This window comes from Marmota flaviventris, chromosome 3, assembly GCF_047511675.1.
Source record: "Marmota flaviventris isolate mMarFla1 chromosome 3, mMarFla1.hap1, whole genome shotgun sequence".
NCBI classification, from domain to species: domain Eukaryota; kingdom Metazoa; phylum Chordata; class Mammalia; order Rodentia; family Sciuridae; genus Marmota; species Marmota flaviventris.
The window spans coordinates 8062689-8078360 of record NC_092500.1 but is presented as its reverse complement, the minus strand read 5'-3'; the positions used below and the strand labels follow the sequence as shown (position 1 = coordinate 8078360).

At 35.3% G+C, this 15672-nt stretch overlaps 1 protein-coding gene and 1 pseudogene across 5 annotated transcripts in view; one reads left to right on the top strand and one right to left on the bottom strand.

The window, feature by feature from the left end:
- St13 (ST13 Hsp70 interacting protein) overlaps positions 1-15672 on the bottom strand; it is a 51925-nt gene that overhangs the window by 3927 nt on the left and 32326 nt on the right. For 3 of the 5 annotated variants that reach the window (XM_071609454.1, XM_071609456.1, XM_071609455.1), the window contains 4 exons: positions 11063-11129; positions 8001-8085; positions 7537-7647; positions 5706-5808 (listed from right to left, as the gene is read on the bottom strand). In XM_071609454.1, coding sequence (XP_071465555.1) covers positions 5706-5808; positions 7537-7647; positions 8001-8085; positions 11063-11129 — 366 coding nt within the window. Of the gene's footprint in view, positions 1-3566; positions 4104-5705; positions 5809-7536; positions 7648-8000; positions 8086-11062; positions 11130-15672 lie in introns of those variants that run through there. The other 2 variants (XM_027927322.2, XM_071609457.1) reach the window with 2 other exon arrangements.
- Positions 693-1811, top strand: LOC114088184 (E3 ubiquitin-protein ligase RNF138 pseudogene; annotated as a pseudogene).

The following is a 15672-nucleotide window of genomic DNA, read 5'->3' as shown; positions in this document are numbered from 1 at the left end:
TGAGAGAGAGAGAGAGAATTTTAATATTTATTTTTCAGTTTTCGGTGGACACAACATCTTTGTTTGTATGTGGTGCTGAGGATCGAACCCAGGCCGCACGCATGCCAGGCGAGCGCGCTACCACTTGAGCCACATCCCCAGCCCCCACTCTATCCCTCTTTGAAAACAAATTTTCCAACACAATTCTCATTGAGCATCATCATTTTATTATTCTGTGGAACTGGGCATTGAACCCAGGGCCTTTTATCTACAAGGCAAGTTGATCATTATTTTAATGATTTCAAATAGAATATTTTATTTCTCTGAAAAACAAATCAAGAAAAGCAATTGCTTATAAAAATTACAAATTCTTAAATGTTTTAACTCCAAAATGAAAGCCTTTGACTAGATTACTAAGACTGCCACAACAATTATTTCCCAGTTTCAAATTCTCCATATTCTCTCTACAAAATTAGACAAACACTACAAATATGTTTATAGATCTGCCATTTTTTAAGACAAATGAAAAGATATATAAAATCTCCCTTATACCCAGGTAAAAAATAAGACATATAAATGTATGAAAATTACTTCTAAAGATTATATTCCATGAGACTAAAAAAAAAAAAAAAAAAAAAAAAATCAAGCATTACCTTTAAATTAAATGCAAAAAAATTAGGATGTAATATTATGTAATTATACTATATAGCTTTATGTCCTTTCATTCAACAATATCAGAAGTGACAAATGATAGAACCAATTCAAAGCTACAGAAAAAAACATCCCCCGGCCCCCCAAAACTAGGAGAAATCTACAGAAAAGCTCAACAATACTGTGGATACAAGTTATTTTTCTTTTTTCTAATTTTCTATGACTTTATAACCTAAATAAACACCCCAGGATCTGCCCCAATTATGAATTCAATGTTGAACCAGGATGAATCATAATATAAGAAACAAGGGGGTCTGCGCAGGGAGTTGGGCTCCGGACCGCCACCGCCACCTCGACTGCGGCTGCCGCCATCGCCTTGTTCCTCTGCCCTGTCCGCGGCCATGGCCTACACAGAGGATTTCTACTGCCAGTCTGTCAGGAGGTGCTAAAAACGCCCATGCGGACTGTCAGCACATAACTGACAGGATTCCGAATATTGAAGTGGAAGTTTCCCTTTGTGTTACCCTTCTGTTCATTATTACTCGGTTACTACAAGAGTGGAGTTTCTGTAGAAAATGTTTCCTGACTGCAATGAGAGAAAGTGGAATACATTTCCCCTGTGTTGTGGAAATGTGATTAGAAGAGAAAGAGCGTGTACAGAATGGGTCTTAGATCTTGAAAATATCATGAGGAAGTTTTCTGGTAGCTTTAGATGCTGTGCAAAACAGATTAAATTCTATCGTATGAGACATCATAAATCTTGGAAGTATCAGGATGAATATGGTGTTTCTTCCATCATTCCAAACTTTCAGATATCTCAAGATTCAGTAGGGAATAGTAATAGGGGTGAAACATCCACATCTGATAACACAGAAACTTGCCAAGAGAATACAAGTTCTGGGCATCCCACCTTTAAGTGTCCCTTGTGTCAAGGGTCAAATTTTACTAGATACCGTTTACTTGATCACTGTAACAGTAACCATCTATTTCAGATAGTTCCTGTGACATGTCCTATTTGTGTGTCTCTTCCTTGGGGAGATCCTAGCCAGATTACTAGAAATTTCGTTAGTCATCTAAATCAAAGACATCAGTTTGATTATGGAGAATTTGTGAATCTTCAGCTAGATGAGGAAACCAATATTAAAATGCTGTTGGAAGAATCTTTTCAAGTAAACATCTGAAGCCTGTAGACAACTCTACATCTTTGTACCTGCAAGTGCCATCTTTATGAGGAAAACTACATGAAGTCACTGTTTCAGTAACTTGATGTGTATATTAATAAAAGTAATTCAGTCTATTATTTTAAATTTTTTAATTGAAAAATAAAGGTTGGGCCACCTAAAAACTTCATCTTCTTGACAAGTTAAAAAATGAAAGTTATGACATTACTTTAAAAGCATAAAAAGGATTATATCTCAGTAATGTAGTGAAAAGGGAATCCCTGTTGTACTTTTATCTTTTTTTATATTACATACTTTTGAATTTTTCATTATTATTCTGTTGCTTTTGAAATTTGGTGCAGTTCCTATTTATTGTACCCAGGTATCACACAATAGCAAAATCTGAAAGACGTGACTGGATATAAACGTAACAACAAATCTGAGCCAGTTGTCAAGAGTTGCAGAATGAAAACTTGAAATGCTAAATGGAAGAATCCAAAGGAAATTTTTTAAACACAGATTATAGCTGAAGTATTCAACTATAAGAAAATTGTATTTATATAACATTTAGTATTTTTGAAGACTAGTTAGATTTCTTTAATAATGTTAACTCTTTAAAAGTAAAAGTTCATTGCAAAGTCATTTCCTTTTTGCTATTAGAAGGAAATATCGAGAAAAAACTTATTTCTTTGGGGCAATTGGTAATTCAGTCTTGTTTGTTTGATCATTTTGTAAACTGAAATACCAAGCTGAATAACAATTGTTTTGCCACAGAACTTTCAATAGCCAGTGTTTCTCATTAGCTGAGATGAAACTTATATCACCAAAATTTTAAAAAAGTAAAAGTCAAATGCTAAATGATATAAGTTGGTTGCTATTACACCTTAAAAATTGAGTTTACACACAATTACCCTATTTATATGATGCTCATTTGTCATTCTCAAAAATAATGCATGTGACTATGATGGTAGTGAAAATAGATTTTACCAGCCACAGTTTCGCTACTTTATAGTCAAAACTAAGTTTTTCCTTAATATTGGGAATCATAAAATATTTTGTAGAAGGGCCAAATCACAGAAAAAAAGGATAAAGTGAATTCGCTGACATTCCATACTAATACACAATGCATATTTATGCTTTATTTAAAATTACTAAAAGATCAAAATCTCAGAAGTAGTTTGCTGCTAATATATACATATATTGAATAAAAAGGTATATTCTGGTTTTCTTAAAACCCTTGTTGACTTTTCTACAGTGAACATTTTTTAAAACTTGATTTAATAAAAATGTTAATTTTGGAAGTGAAGTTTTGTAAAAACCTTTTTCAGTCAAACAGCAATGACTTTATTTATAGATAGTAATAACAATCACACAGAAAGCCATACATCTTAATGCCTTTGTTCAGTTATTCTAAGAGTAACGTTTACTGTATGCTTTAATATTTTTTCTGCAGTTAACATGAGTGTAATTTTAGGAACAGCAGGATGAAGAGTTCTTTTTAAAAAGACACTTTTGACCATAGTTTTTTTCCAGTTTAAAGCAAAAACTTTAGTAGTTTCTTTCAAAGTTTAACATGTACAGTACGTCAACTTAAACCATTCTGAAATTTGCAGACTTCTTTAAAGGAAAATTGTTGGTAGAGATCATCTTGATGAAACTGTATTTTGAAGTTGTGTGAATGAGTTAAATATTAATAGTCTCAAGTGTTTTACACATAAGCTTTTTCATAAGGAAAAGAAAAAAAGAAAAAGAAAAAAGAAACAAGGGCAAATCCTGTTCAAACAAACCGAACAAAAAATATCGCCAAATTTTAATCATTTGATTATGAGAAATTTCTGACTTAAAAAATTGGGGGTGGGGAGTTTTGCAAGGAGTGCTAGGGATAGAACTCAGGGCCCAGTGCATGGTAGACAAATGATCTACCCCTGAACTAGAGCTACACCCCCAGCCTAAAATTTTTGACTTCAGAAAAACATAAAAAGAACACACTTTGGTTAAATATAAGCTAACTTAAAAATTTTAAAGACTAAAATTATCCCCACACATTGGAAACAATGAAAGGAGACTCCTTTTAAAGTAATATCATCACTCTATAGAACTTCAGCCAGCATTAAATAAAGTGGCTAGGAGTAGGAATAATATCTCAAAACTATGATCTACAGTATGTTCCACTCAGGCTTAACTAAAAAAATTTACCCTCTGGGCTCTCTCATGTTCTTCTCGAGCCTTCTTAACTCTTTCTATTCTTTCTTTGATCTCTCGCTCTTCACGTTTTCGCTCATATTTTCTCCGATGTTCAGCAATTTTCTGGGCCTAGAAATCAGAAACCATAGGTAAAGTGTGCTCCAAATTTTGGCTAAGGGCAACACAGTTTTTAAGTTACTTTTCTTTGTGGAGAGTTGTTTAATTCAATAGGTAGTTCATAAAAATGACATTTATCTTATAGGAAATGACCTAACACAAATTCAGGCATTAACAAGACCAAACGCAAATGCACAAGACACAATGAAGTCTGGGATGTACAGGTAGAGAAAAATGAATAATCTCAAATAATTAACTGAGTATGATAAAGGACAACAAATAAGTTTCAAAGGTCAGAACAGTTCTTGCTTGATAGTTTCTACCAGGTACACAGTGTTAAGAATTCAGTTACAGCTCAGTTCAGTAGGAAAATTATTAATGATGTTTGTCATGAGAAAGCAGACACTGGAAACTCACAAAACAGGAGTTGGCCACAGTTGTGTCATTTATAAAATGAGGAGGGGGCCAGAAACATTTAGTCTTGGGGCCAGGGATATAACTCAGCAGTTAGAGTATATGCTTAATTAGGCCCTGGATTTGATCCCCAACACCACAAAAAAGAAATTAAAAAAAACTAAGTATTCAGTCTCATCAAATTGTTTTTGGGATTAAGAAAGAAAATACCCATGGGTGAACTTTTTTTTTTGGGGGGGGGGGAGGGTGGGGTTACTGGGGACTGAACTGAGGGACATTCGACCACTGAACAACATTCCCAGCCCTATATTGTGTTTTATTTAGAGACAGGGTCTCACTGAGTTGCTTAGCACCTTGCCATTGCTGAGGCTGGCTTTGAACTGGTGATTCTCTTTCTCAGTCTCCCAAGCCACTGAGATTATAAGCATGCACCACCACGCACAGCAGCAAATATGTGTTCTATAGCTAGAAGTTTTTGGCAGTGCTGATGACTGAACTGAGGGCCAGGCATACTAGGCAAGTACTCTAGCCCTGAGCCACACTGCCACCAGAAAACGTGTGTTCTACAATATTTTTCATCACAACTCGGCTAAGCCACGTTATTGGGATGGGGTGGGGATCAAATGAAGTTTGGTTCTAGATAAGTTAAATTCAATAAAACCTCTATTATCTTAAAATCTTTGGAAACAAATTCTTAGAAGTGTACTTTATTATAAAGCTGATAGAGCTACCATATAAAGTGCATTAAATTTAACTAACAATTTTAAATACAATAAATGTAAACAGAATGTTTTAGATTTTGGAAATTCTTCACATCAAGAAAGCCCTCATGCTTTGTCAAAAGTGGCTGTATACACCTGTGATTATATTAGGACAGACCAGATGCGATCCCAGATCCCACATGTACCGGGTTTTCTATTTCTTGCCTCATTGTAAACTTGCTTCTTTCCATTTCTGATTTTCTGGCTTTAGTTCCACTGGTCTTACAAACATGTTAATAGAACACAGTCTAATACATAATGAGAAATGAAAAGCATTAAAACCTAATGAGATTTCCAGAGTTAAGCACAAACTTCAATGATTATAACTTCCAACTGTTTCTCTGCATCTATTTTTCAGATAAATTATGGCTCCCTGGCCTAAGTCCTAAAGCCATAGAAACTTACAGTAGTAACTTTCCCTTTTTCTACTTTACCATACCCGTGGTTGAACTTCTTTCAGCATTGCACTAGCATCATCATCATAATCCAGTTTACAGGCAAGAGCAAGATCATGGGCTGCTTCTTCCCAGTGGCCCAAAAGTCTGAAATAAGTTTAAACTCATTACAAAGAGCCTTTTATACATAGTCACCCTATGTAGCACAGCATCTGTCTTCCTTAAAGGAAAAGAATTTTCCTATAAAAGAGCTTTAATTATCATTAACAATATATTTTCATATATTGTTCATATACCAGTTCAATATAGTGTTTAGAGTATGATTAACAAAGAGTTTCAAGTTCTTCTATGGTAATTGTAAAGTTGCTCTATTAAAACAATGTTTAAAATTTAAATAAAAAATTAATTTCTTAATTCAGAGTCACAAGACATTTTAAAGAGTATGTACAACAGGAACTTTCAACACATCAAAAAAGGATTAACATGATTTATACTTACTTGCATGTTACTTTCTAGGTGAAATAAAAGGACAAAACTGCTTAAAAAAGAAGAGTAGGAACTAAAGGTTGGTAGGGGTAGGTAAGAATGGGGTTGTAAAGGTTAGCAACGGAAATAAGAGTTACCTGGGTATATCTTTTAACTCAGATGTGGTTGTGTTTGTTTGTTTTAGGTACTGAGGATTTAACCCAGGAGTGATATACCACCGAGTGATGTCCCCAGCTCTTTTTATTGAGACACGGTCTCATTAAATTGCACAGACTGGCCTCAAACTTGTGATCCTCCTGCTTTAACCTCCCAAGTTAGTGGGATTAAGGAATACAACACTACATCCAGCTAACTCACAGTTTTGACTCTTTGAACATGTAAATATTTTACAGACTCAAATAAAACAAAGGCAGGTACAGCAGTGCACACCTGTGATCCCAACTCTTGGGAAACTGTGGCAGGAGGACCACAAGTTTAAGGCAACTGAGCAAGACCCTGTCTCACAATAAGATTAAAAAATGACACTAATTTTATTAAAAAAGTTTGGGGATGTTGCTCAGTGGTAAAGTGCTTGCCTACATATGACTAAACCCTTGGTATAGTCTGAGGCACTACAAATCAATCAACCAGAAAAGAAACAAAGCAAACTCTAAACCTGATTACAAACAGAAATAAGCTAACTGTATACTGACAACACAAACAGAAAAAAAATGAATTAAAGTAACTAAATACCATATTATATATTCTAAGTGGGATATATTCTAAGGATGAGAACAGCAAAAAATACCTTCAAACTTTACTTACAGGGTATATTGTTTTTAAGGCGTAATTATGAAACAATTTTACTTAAAATGTAGAATTACACCAATAAATGTATTATTAGGGACCAAGAAATTCAGTGTAGAAGAAAAATGTCAAAAATACAAAATAAAAGGCAAAAGAAAACAATGTTAAATTTTAAGGGACAATATCAGCAAAAACAAAATTTCATCAATTTTTTCATGAGTTCCTAGTTACGTTCTGTGAAATGACAGTTAACGACACACCAGAGCAATGAATACTACTGCCTTAAACAATTTTACCAAAATAAATTGTAAAGCCTGGGGAAAAAAAAAAAAAAAAAGTATAAAGGACAGAAAGATCACTCTTTTCCTGGAACTAATTTTGAGAAAAAGGTCCTAACATATAACACATGTGTGGTCAATAATTGTTAACAGTAGTTTTCTTTGAATGGAAGAAGTGAAAGAATTTTTTATTTTGCGTATGTTCTTTATTATATTCTCTCAATTCTTCATATTGAGCTCGTTATTACTTTGAAATTGAAGCCTTTAAACTTTTTTTTAAACAAACCACCTCAAAACATATAATATAATTAATAATACTATTTACCTGTGGGCTTTCCCTCGCCACTTGTAAGGCTGAGCTGAATCAGGATTTATTTCAATGGCTCTGTCACAGTCTCGAATGGCAGCATTTGGCTTCTGTAATTTGATGAAGACACTAAAAATATAAGAGTGGTATTAAAAAAAAAATTCATTTCAAATAATAAAGACTGGGGCTGGGGATGTGGCTCAAGCGGTAGCGCGCTCGCCTGGCATGCATGTGGCCCAGGTTCAATCCTCAGCACCACATACAAACAAAAATGTTGTATCTGCCGAAAACTAAAAAATAAATATCAAAAACTGTCTCTCAAAAAATAATAATAATAATAATAATAATAAAGACTGCTTGGGATTACTATGGCAGCAATTCTATTCAAACACTAAATAGAAGAAATTCTATTCAATGTTTCTATTCTATTCTAGGAGAAGAAATTATGCAACAAGGGGTGCTTTTCTATTTCGAGTTCTCACCTGGCTCTCTTGGCATACAGAATGGCCAAGCGAGGATTTAGCTTGATAGCATCTGTGAACAAGTCAATGGCTTTCTGTAGTTCACCTAAAGTAAAATAAAAGTTGAGAAATGTTCAGAAGATAAAAGTTTTTTTAAAAGACTAGTTGACGCTGTAGCTCAGTGGTAGAGGGATAGCCTCCCAAGTGTGAGGCACTGGGTTCAATCCTCAGCAGCACATAAAAATTAAAAAGATATTTATGTCTATCTTCAACAACAACAAAAAAAAAAGGTAGGGTTCCCATGAAGCCCTGCGTTCAAACCCCAGATCCACAAAATATAATAAAAAACTGGCTCTTGAAAGCAAACTTTACCATTCCTCTGTGGCAGCTCACTCAATACAGACAATTTGGGGATATATAAGATCTCTCCAACCAAGAACAAGATGTCATATTCTTAATTTGAAATTTATTCACTAGATCCCATATTCATAGTTAGCTTCTTTATTTATCTCTTATGTGATTTCTCTTAAATGAAATTATTCAACAAATAAAAATATACCACAGAATTAGAACAGTTCTTTGCACAAAGTCTAATACTTCTTGGGGAGGCAAGACAAACAATTTTAAAACAAATATCACAATTCACTGAGAATAATATTTATACAGTTAGCGAACATGTAAACAACTTTAATAGAACTCATAAAAATATCAGAAAACATTTAATTACATTAATTATTAATTACTACATATATCACAAGAGGAATTACAACTGAATATCTAATACACAACTCAGATCTACCGTGTTCAAAAGTTAGCTCTTACTTCCTATTCCAACTCCAAATCTATTCCAAATCTCTATTTTCCCAATCAAATAAATAAATAAAAGGCTCATCAGGCTCAGAACTTGATAAACTTTCTGGAAAGGGCTAAGTAAGAATTCTTTGCAGACCAATAAATTTGTTGTAACTATTCAAAGATGATGATGTGGTAGGAAAGCAGTCACTGTTAAGTACCAGACCTGGATTCACACCAAGGGATTCTGGTGTATAGTACAGTTTCTCACTACATTCCTGCCTCTTGAAATCAAAGTATCTTTGCTATTGTGAGGTATGAATTCACCATGCCTCATTGAGAATGCTAGTGTTTCATCATTTAGAATATACTATAAAATTGCACAAAATCTAAAGTAAGAACCGGGTCAAACTTATAAGTACATAAACAGGGAGCTTGGAAATAAAAATAAAAACATGACTTATTAGAGGCAGTGCTTCATTTTTATTGTTAAATACTGCTGAGACAAATTTAAAAAAAAAGATAGTAGGCCAAAATGATTGACAATTTAAAAAAAAAAAAAAAAAAGGTGACACTATGGCAAACATCCCGGGTAAATCACAACTTGATGAGTCCCCCAGGTTTTTGCTCCATAAAATAGGTGATTATGAGGTTTTTAATGAAATAATATACACAAAAACATATTGAACTTTCCAGGCATGCAGGGTATTAAATGTTAAACAGAAATTCTAGGTGGTAGGGTAATTTAAGATTATTGTGGAACAGAAATGGTTAGGAAAAACACTGGTTGGGAACAACTGATGGGTACAAATTAAAGACTGCAATAGGTGAAAAAGAGCTCTGTAGTAGTAGTAAAGCACATGTAAAGGGAGACAGGTCTGACCAGAATGGAAGACTAATATTCCAAAATAGAAGAAAACAAAGATGGAGAGGTAAAATATGGAGTCTGACTCTAGCACTCTGATAGGATATGACAAATCTTTAATATGTACATAAAAAAGTCACAAGTAACAAGCAGAAGAGCAATACAATAAAAAGTAGTTCTTATATAATCTTGGGGCAGTGAACAGAAAGCAATAAAGAAAACATATTTTGGGGGCTGGGGATGTGGCTCAAGTGGTAGGGCGCTCGCCTGGCATGCGTGTGGCCCGGGTTCAATCCTCAGCACCACATACAAACAAAGATGTTGTGTCCGCCGAAAAACTAAAAAATAAATATTAAAAAATTCTCTCTCTAAAAAAAAAAAAGAAAGGGAAAAAAAAATTTCAGGTGGGCAAACTAAACGCAGTTGCTGTATAAGCTTGTATAAATTTGTTACAGGGATAAGATTATCCTGCTCCCAAAACAAAAACAATAATAAATAAAAAACCTGAATATATCTGCAACTTGGAACAATACTGAACTCATTCTAAAATATAAAATAAAATTGTACTCATTCTAAATCTTTGCATGAAGTCCAAATGCATACCAGCATTGTGACAGCATCTATTTAAATACAACCTTGTGACACTCTATCATACAAACAGGTTTGTGTAACATATTACTGATAGTAGCCAGGAACAGTGATACACACCTGTAGTCCCCAAAACTCAGGAGGCTGAAATAGGAGGATCTCAGGTTCGAGACCAGTCTCAGCAATCTAGAGATACCCTAAGCAACTTAGACTCTGTTTCAAAATAAAAAAATAAGGGCTGGGGTTGTGGCTCAGTGGAAGAGCACTCACCTAGCATGTGCGAGGCACAGGGTTAGATCCTCAGCACAATGTAACAATAAATAAATAAAAATAAGGCTGAGAATGTAGCTCAATCATAAAACACTGAGTTTTACTGGGTTCAATCAGCAGTATATAGGGGGGGAACCCACAAAACACATTTATGCAATTATTAAATTATAACTCATTACGCCTTACACTAAATACTATCAACCCTCTTCCATTTTGATAGGATTTTTTTCAAACATGCAGGGAAAGATGAGAGTTATATACCTATGAACATCTATCAAGGGTGCTATTATATAAAATAATTCTAAGGTTTACCACTACTTTTGGTGGGGGTGTGAGGAGTGACAAGGGTTCTTTCCTCTTTTTAAAGCTTCTCATAAAAGAAACACCATGATACCCTCAGGAAAGCAGAGGCTATTGAGTACAATCAGGATCTATCATGCTCCCAAGCATCATCTCTGACACTGAGTGATTCCAGCATCTACCAGCATGATAACAAATGTAAGTTCCCTTCAATTTTTCCACTATTTAATTGTCACTGCAGTAGCAAGGAGAAAAACAACATACTTACCATCATTCAGGGCTTCAATGGCAGCCCCTTTCTTTTCATTTGCTTGATCCATCATCTCCTCGGTTATCTGAGGAAATTGAACATTATCTTAGTAGTAAGGAAAGCAAAAGGAGGAAGCAAAAATTTTTTGGACTTTCTTGAAATTAAGGATGTTACAAACCACATTTTCGTTCATTCTCGAGATTAATCACAATAAGTGATTAGTAAGAAATTATAAAGAATGAGTATTATCATTTGTAAATGAGGTGTTCCTCAAAGGCTCCTGTGTTAATGAAGGACATTCGCAAGTAAAATGCCTGACTTGTGAGAGTTGTAACCTAATAAACCTGTCCTAGATTAAAAGGACTGAGTAGTGACTGAAAACAAGTGAGGCATGACTACAGGAAGTGATTCTGTGATGATATGCCATGGAAGGGGGTCCCTTTCTCCCTGCCACTCCTTCCTAACCCTTCCTGGCTGTGTGCAGCTGTCCTCCACCATGCCCTTCAGACATAATGTTCTGTCTCAACCTGCTGTCTGTGGACTAAGACCTCTGAAACTCTGAGTCCCAAATAAATTCCTTCCTCTAAGTTGTTCTCGTCAGCTATTTTGGTCACAGTGACACACAGGTGACCAAACCATTAGCTTTTAACCTTTTGTGGGGGAGAGTGGAAGTGGGAAACCTGGAGATTGAACCCAGGGGTACTTAACACCTGAGCCACATCCCCAGCCTGTTTTTGTTTTGAGACAGAGTCTTGGATAGGTTGCTTAGGGCCTCGCTTTCAACTTGCAATTCTCCCTCAAACCCACCCCCCCCGAACTGCTAGGATTACAGGTGTGTGTCACCGTGTACTGCAAGCCTTTTCACTAAACAAACTTCACTTTCCATACTAAGCTCTAGACATGACCTTTGCTTTGCTCCATCCTGAACAAAGCATGATTGTTCTGCCCTAGCTTTACCACCACCTTCACAAAAATACTAAGAAAACTACACAAAAATACGAAGTCCTATCTCCTCACAGATAACTAGTTCCCTTTAAGCTTGAACCCTCATGTCTCATTTATTGCCATAAAAATATAATAAAAGATGTTGACAGTAGAAAAGTTAAAAAAAACAAAAACAAAAAAAACTTTCAGTAAATAGACTATCTTAAACAGACATTCAGAAATAGTTCCTTTAATCACATCTACTTTACCCCCACCACTGTAGAAAACAGTGCCTGGAGGTGCTGGCTAATTCATTAAGAAAATGATTTGATAGGTTTAAGAATCAAAAGGAATGTAGCCGACTGTCTTTCTTCTTTATACCTATCTAGAAAATCCAAAGGCACTGACAAGTTATTAGATATAGTGAGACAATTCAACAGTTGTCAGGTACAAGAGCAATATTTAAAAACAAACAAAAGCCAGAGTTCCTCCACACCAGCAAAAGTCATTTATAAAATGTTATAGAACAAGATAATGGGGCTGGGGATGTGGTTCAGTGGTAGAGTGCCTGACTGTTATGAGTGAGGCCCTGAATTTCATAGCCAGTACAGTCAAAAAAATAATAAAAATTGTAATAAACAAGATAATAATTACAACAGAAACTAAACCTAGGACACATAGTTTATAAGAGCACACAAGAGGAAAAAATAAAATTCTATTAAAGAACAGCTCAGCGGCAGAGCGCCGGCCTACCATGTGCAAGGCCCTGGGTTCGATCCTCAGCACCACATAAAATAAAATAAAGATGTTGTGTCCGCCGAAAACTGAAAAATAAATATTGGAAAATTCTCTCTCTCAAAAAAAAAAAAAAAGTTGTTGGGCTGAGGATATGGCTCAGTGACAGAGCATTTATCTAGCATGCACAAGGCCCTAGGTTTAATCCTTAATACCCCCACCTCAAAAAGAAAGAAAGAAAAGATATAATAAATATAATAAACTCCTCAGAAATAATCCTACTACAAATCCAGAGTAATTTTATCTTATTTTTGCAGTACTAGGGATTGAACACAGGGCACTTTACCACTGAGCTATACCCCAAGCCCTTTTTATTATTTTGAGACATGGTCTCACGAAGTTGCATAAGACAGACTTGAACTTGCAGGTTCAAGCAGGTGCTTCAGCCTCCCTAAGTCACTGGGATTACAGGGATGTGCTACTACACCCAACTATGCCTGAGTAATTTCAGAAAAATCATTAGCAAAAAAAACCACTCTGTTTCTGGCAATATGGTAATCACAATATCCTGAAAAACTCTAAAATCAACCAAGCTTTGTTGGAAGAATGTAACAACATTAAATGAAGGCTGGACTTCAGTGATGTACCCAAGTGCTCAATCTGTTTTTCACCCTTGTAGCAGGTGTCAATCCTGACACATTACAACATTGTTTCTGAAAGTAATACAGTACACCAGACACAAAGTATGTAGATTCAGATGAAGAGAATGTATGTCATCTGACCAGACAATGCCCAAGATAAATCTGACTCCAAAGACCTACACAGGTAAGCATAACAGAAAACCAAAAATAAACCTGTCCCACACAAAGGAACATTGAAGTAGAGAAAAAAAAGGGGAAAAAGAACCTCTCCTGAGTAGTCAAAAACAAGAGCTGGACTCTTATTTGGAATTCCACCATTACCTGTATAGTTAAAAACATATAAACAAGTTTTGTAGTGCCAAGTCCAGGGCTTTGATGTAAGCAAATATACTCCCATTTGGAGGAACATACCTTCTACACAGGCCTCAAAATTTTTCCAAACGCGAGACTCAATGAACCAAAGAACTCATGGTCAAAATAAAACATACACATACAGCACAAGTAAACAAGCCGCGTCAATGAGCAAGAGCCAGAAAAAAATGAGAGAGTAAGACCAACAAAAGTTCTACAGAACTTAATGTATTTAATAAAATCAAATTCTGAAAATGGGTAAAAAGCAAGACTTAGAAAAACCAAGTACACTTTAAAAAGAATCAAAGTGAAAGTATCAAAATGGCCCCTACCCCCCCTACACACACACACACACATTGGAGACTAAACTCAGGGGCACTTTATCTCTGAAAAAAATCCCTAGACCTGTTTTAAAATTTTGAGACAGGGTTTTGCTAAAATGCAAAGGCTGCCCTCAAACTTGTGATGTTCCTGTGTCAGCCTCCCAGGTAAGTGGGATTACATGTATGTGCTACCACAATCAGCTGAAAAACATAAAACACTACAATTAAAACATCAATGGAACATCAATGGACTAGAAAAATACACATAATTCAGTACAGAATAAAAAGCTAAAGCTTAATAGTGAAAAAAAACTCCCATATATCTAATCAGGTTGCAGAATAAGGGAGAAGAGAAAATATGGAGAACTAAATATTTTGAAGAAATACTTGAGATGTTCCAGTGCTTAAGAACATTAACAACCTTAGAATTTAAGATGCCCAATGAATCCCAAATAGAACAGACAAGAAGTTACTAGAAACATAGACACACTGAAGTGAAATAATCCAATCAATAAACAGATCATACAATTTTAAAGGATTTCTTTTACAAATGATGACAAAAAGTACTTGCATCTATTCTTGACAAACATGCATAAGACAGGGAAAATGTTACAGGTTACTGAAAGACATTTTTAAAAAAGAATTAAAAATTAGATACAATAGTCACAGATAGTTAATCTCAAGAGGGGAGGTATGTTCTCTCCCTAACTGGATTTAGAATTAATACATTTCTAGTGGGAGAAGCTTAATTTGGAGGAAGAGAGATTTCACAATCTGATTCTGAAATTTATACAGAAAAACAAAGGGCCAAAATACTCCTCAAGTTTTAGAGGTCCTTGTCCTACCAAGTGACAAGGTTTATATGTTAAAGACAATGAGGCATTAGAGCATAGAAAAAATTAGACAAATACAACAAAAGACCACCAACCCAAACACATATGAAAACAGTATTATTTTTGCATCAGAGAGAAAAGGAATTCTTCAATAATGACACTGACAGGTAAACTATAGATCAGTAAAAGCAAAAGAGAAACAACCTAGTTGAAAAACTGGGTAAGGGTCTGAACAAAATTTATAAATAACTGAAAGACATTATAACACTCAACCTTGTTAAGAAATCAGGAAAATGCAAAATAAAAACAAGAAAGACATATTAGTTCACGTGACAAGTCTGGCAAAGATCAAATCTGACAATATTAAGTTTGAGGATAGACCAATATTTTAAAAGTTGCTATTACTATGTTCGAGTGCTTCTAAGCATTTCCCCCCATCAGCCACTGATAGACCCAACCTGATCTTTTCTCAAAATTGGGAGCCATCTCACCACAAACCATGAAAAGATAATTTCGACTTTACTATAAATTACTACAAATTCTGAACCTGCTTGGAATGCCTGCCCGTGCCTTGAACTCATCCATGAGTTCAGCCCTCTGACCAGATAGCAGCCCTCTCTGAAACTTTAGTGACGCCTCACAAATCTTGGCCTTCCCTGGCCAGATAACGACCCTCTCTGAGACTCTAATGACCTTCATAAATTCTGATGTCGGGGCCAGCAAAAATGTAAACTAGCATTAGTGTCATGCTCCTCAGAGTTCTGTTATCCGTAACCCCCCTTTGTGTAACTTTCTGGGCTATAAAGCTGGGCTGCAGGAAA